The 3,589-nt window shown below is 31.0% G+C and overlaps 1 protein-coding gene and 1 long non-coding RNA gene across 2 annotated transcripts; both read right to left on the reverse strand.

The window, feature by feature from the left end:
- Positions 1 to 587: 587 nt before the first annotated feature.
- LOC131675472 (uncharacterized) lies at positions 588 to 1,462 on the reverse strand. Its single transcript, XM_058954463.1, has 4 exons — positions 1,335 to 1,462; positions 1,055 to 1,271; positions 808 to 990; positions 588 to 734 (listed from the first exon to the last, which is right to left on the reverse strand). The coding sequence occupies exons 2-4, from the start codon at positions 1,155 to 1,157 to the stop codon at positions 613 to 615; spliced, it is 408 nt and encodes a 135-aa protein (XP_058810446.1). The 5' UTR covers positions 1,158 to 1,271; positions 1,335 to 1,462; the 3' UTR covers positions 588 to 612.
- Position 1,463: 1 nt separating this feature from the next.
- LOC131675477 (uncharacterized) lies at positions 1,464 to 2,001 on the reverse strand. The gene is made up of 3 exons (XR_009303054.1): positions 1,903 to 2,001; positions 1,580 to 1,653; positions 1,464 to 1,500 (listed from the first exon to the last, which is right to left on the reverse strand). It is a non-coding gene; the product is annotated as an uncharacterized LOC131675477 (long non-coding RNA).
- Between the last annotated feature and the right edge of the window lie 1,588 nt (positions 2,002 to 3,589).

Consider the following 3,589-nt stretch of genomic DNA (forward strand, 5'->3'; position numbering starts at 1 on the left):
GTAATCTTAATTTTAATACCTAAAAAAAGTCTCTTATTCAAGTAGTACATATCTTAATATGTAAACCTAATACCATTGGAAAATTATAAAAATATTTATGTACATTACATATCCATAATATCTTATTTAGAGAGTCACAGTCGATTACCAAACATGGAATGAAATGGTCGATTAATACTAGCAAATCACAAATGTTTACAGCTTGTCACTTAAAAATATATGATTTTATAATCAGACTGTCACAAAAGATGTAACGTACAAACATGCACATAATAGAGTTTATATATTTTATTAATTTTGAAAACTGAAATTTTAAAAAATTGAAAACTTAAACTTTTTTGTAAGAAACTCTGTTCTGATCATGGAAAATTGTATACTTAGTAATAATGGTTAAATTTGGCAAACTAAATTGCTTGCTAAACACCAGTTTAAGCAATTTTTATCTCCAATTTCCCCTTGTACTTTTTTTTAAAAGAAACATTAAAAAAAAAATTAAAGAGTCGACTGAGGTTAAAAAACATAATGAATAGCCATAAGGAATGAAAATAATTTCTTCAAATGACAAAGAAAGCAATCGACTATCAAAAGTTACTATTTAAAAAAAAAATGTGCCTACTCAGCTCTTCGCTTTGGGATTTTGGTTGCTTTGCTCAATTGAGCAAGTGGCATGTTATCCACATTATTATTTCGCTCAATGCATGTCATGTCCCAGCAAGTAATCATAGTTAGTCCACCTGAAAAAACGATTTTGAAATTTTAATAATATTATACTTTATATATATATATATATATATATATTGAACATACCTTCTTCAGTTATTTCCCCAGTGACAGTAATATTTTCACCAAGTGCTATATCGCTTTCCGCAAAATTTGAAATAATCAAATTAATTTTGTAAGTTCCGTCACATAAGGCACCAGTTCCAAAACTCATATCGCCATATCGGCTTCTAACAATACGGAAAGTTTGTTTTAAAAAGCCTGTGATGACTGAAATAGAATATTAAAATTAGATAATTTATTGTATATAATAAAAGAAAGTCTGATCACATACCAACTAAGGCTTTTTTGTGCTCTCTCGCCGTTTCAAAAGTGATGGGAATGGGTGCTACTGGACCATTTTGTACTCTGCTTGGATTGTCGTTATGGTAGCCCATATACTCCACATCGGTGCTGGCCACAATGGTAATTTCAAATGGAACGAAACCTTCATTCAACTTAATGTAATTTGACTTTACATGTTTGGTCAATCCCCCTGTAATATGCAAAACCTGTAAAATAAAAAAAAGATTAAAAAATTGAAATACTAAAATTGCATACTAATAGATACTTACACGATGATGTTGTACTTCATTTTCGTATTTTGGAATTTCATCATTCCAAACACAGCATGAAATTTTTTTTTCTCCATTTGTGAGGACAAATTTAAACAATCTAAATTGTTTTGTTTGATACACGTCCCTTGGAGCTTGAGTTTCGATGACGTAGCCAACGATTTCACTATAAAAATAGAAACAAAAAATAAAAAGAAATATAAAGAAATTGATTGATTAGATACAAATTAAAATTAGCCTCTTACGTTGTCTTATCTTTGTCAATAAGGTCATCAAACAGCTCATTGTCAGATAAAACGTATTCTTTCTCACTGTCCATCTGCAAATAAAAAACTATAATGAAAATCTCATTTGAAAATTATTAAAAGTAAAAAAGCATGTGGTCGTGACACTTAAACTTTTATTTTTTTCAGTTAAAAATTTGAAACACGTGGTCGTAATAACATAACCTTTTTTTTAAGTCGATAAAATTTCTAATACAGAAACGATAAAATTTCTAATACAGAAAATCTTTTAATAAAAACATTTTAGCAAATATTCTAAATTAGTGCAATATTTTTATAATTACCTTGAACTGCAGATGTTGATTATAAATCTGGATAGAAGTTATAAACAGCCGGCAATAAAATGAGACACAATGCACACATCCGCATTAACTACATTGACGTTAGCTGCAATATATTCAAACGCCTGTCACTACTACTACCGACTACGCTATGTCATATTCCACGTGACTACTGTCAGCCAATCAGATCACGAATAAACTGGAATCACTTTTTTCGGTTCTCTTTTTTATAGAGGGAAAAAATTCTAGAGCTACAGTAGCGCTTAACGCCGCAAATAATGGAATTAAAAAGAAAGCGCTCTACCAACTTTACTGGGAATAGGTAAAATATATAGTATATTTATTTTATTTCTACTGCCGGCCTTTTTCACAGCTTCTTTGACTCCTTTTATAGGCGAACGAATGACTACAAGAGATCGACAGTTAGGCACACTACTTTTAAAGGTCGCCTTAATAATTTTATTCAATGTAACTGATGGTTATTTGCTTTTTCTACATTTCTCTTATGGTTGGCGTTTTTTGAATCCTCTGCCTCCTTTTTTTTTACCTTTCATCATATCAACACTGATATCAAGCTTACTTTTAACTTTTATGATGTTGGCTACGATAAAGGCAGCTGTTTATCACCAAAGCTACTATCTTTAGATAGCACTCTTTCTCAAGCTTTTTTAGCTAGAATTTCGTCAGCTTTATTTCTTGTCGCAATATCCTTTCGATTTTGCAAATAAGAGATATCGTGTTCTCTACAAGCAGCGTCTAGTAGATTTTTACCAGGATCTCCATCCACGAATCATTTGTTCAATTTAGTATCAGGACCACAATACTGATATCCAGATTTTTTACAGTACATGATCATACTTCTTCGAAAGACAACATGTTAATAAAATAAAAGATATATAAGCAGTCTTTTCACACCCTATTCTTCGATGTATCAGTGACGAGTAAACAACATGGATTTCTAAGATCAGCCTCTTAAGCTCGAAGTCATAAATTCGATGGGGTGGCAGAGATGGAAATACAAGAAAAAAAACATGGCGATCTATTGCCTAACAGTATACGTACCGTGTTCTATAGACCTACTAACTACCGAAAAATTAATTGTTTATTAACATTAATCACTTATCCTAATGATTTTAGATTTGAAAAGGTATTTATCTACTCAAAACCCCTTAATCAACCCAAGTATAAATTTTTGAAAGATTCATTAGAAACTATTAATGGTATAGAGTATCATGCATTCAGTGAATATGAGACAGCTGTTTCACCAGATAAAACACGGCCGAATTTTGTCATGATTTTTGACGATATAGCCACAAAGAAGCAAGATAACATAAGAGCATTCTTCTGTATGCGAAGAAATATAAAAGTAGATATTTTCTATCTCTGTCAATCATACGCTCGCATTCCGAAGTATTTCATTCGAGATAATGTGAATTTACTAGTTTTGTTTCGACAAGATGACATGAATATTAAACACATTTACAATGATGACGTTAACTTGGATATGTCTTTTGAAAAGTTTGTAGAAATTTCTTCATAATGTTGGAGAGACGACTATCATTGATTTTTGGTTATCGATAGAAACAGATCAATAAATCGTGAACGCTATAGAAAGGGATTTGATTCTTTTGCTATAAATATAGCGGAGTGAGCAGATGAAGATTATTTAACTTTAGAAATTACGAGCGTC

Source organism: Phymastichus coffea, unplaced genomic scaffold (assembly GCF_024137745.1).
Source record: "Phymastichus coffea isolate CEN01 unplaced genomic scaffold, Cenicafe_Pcof_1.1 PCOF00001, whole genome shotgun sequence".
In the NCBI taxonomy this organism is placed as follows: Eukaryota; Metazoa; Arthropoda; class Insecta; order Hymenoptera; family Eulophidae; genus Phymastichus; species Phymastichus coffea.

Bases quoted from the DNA above. Each gene is read 5' to 3' on its own strand.
- LOC131675472 (XM_058954463.1), bottom strand. From the start codon at position 1,157: ATGGGCTACCATAACGACAATCCAAGCAGAGTACAAAATGGTCCAGTA. The intron at 991-1,054 runs GTATGTGATCAG...ATTCTATTTCAG, and splicing joins GCACAAAAAAGCCTTAGTTG to TCATCACAGGCTTTTTAAAA. The intron at 735-807 runs GTATGTTCAATA...TCGTTTTTTCAG, and splicing joins TGGGGAAATAACTGAAGAAG to GTGGACTAACTATGATTACT.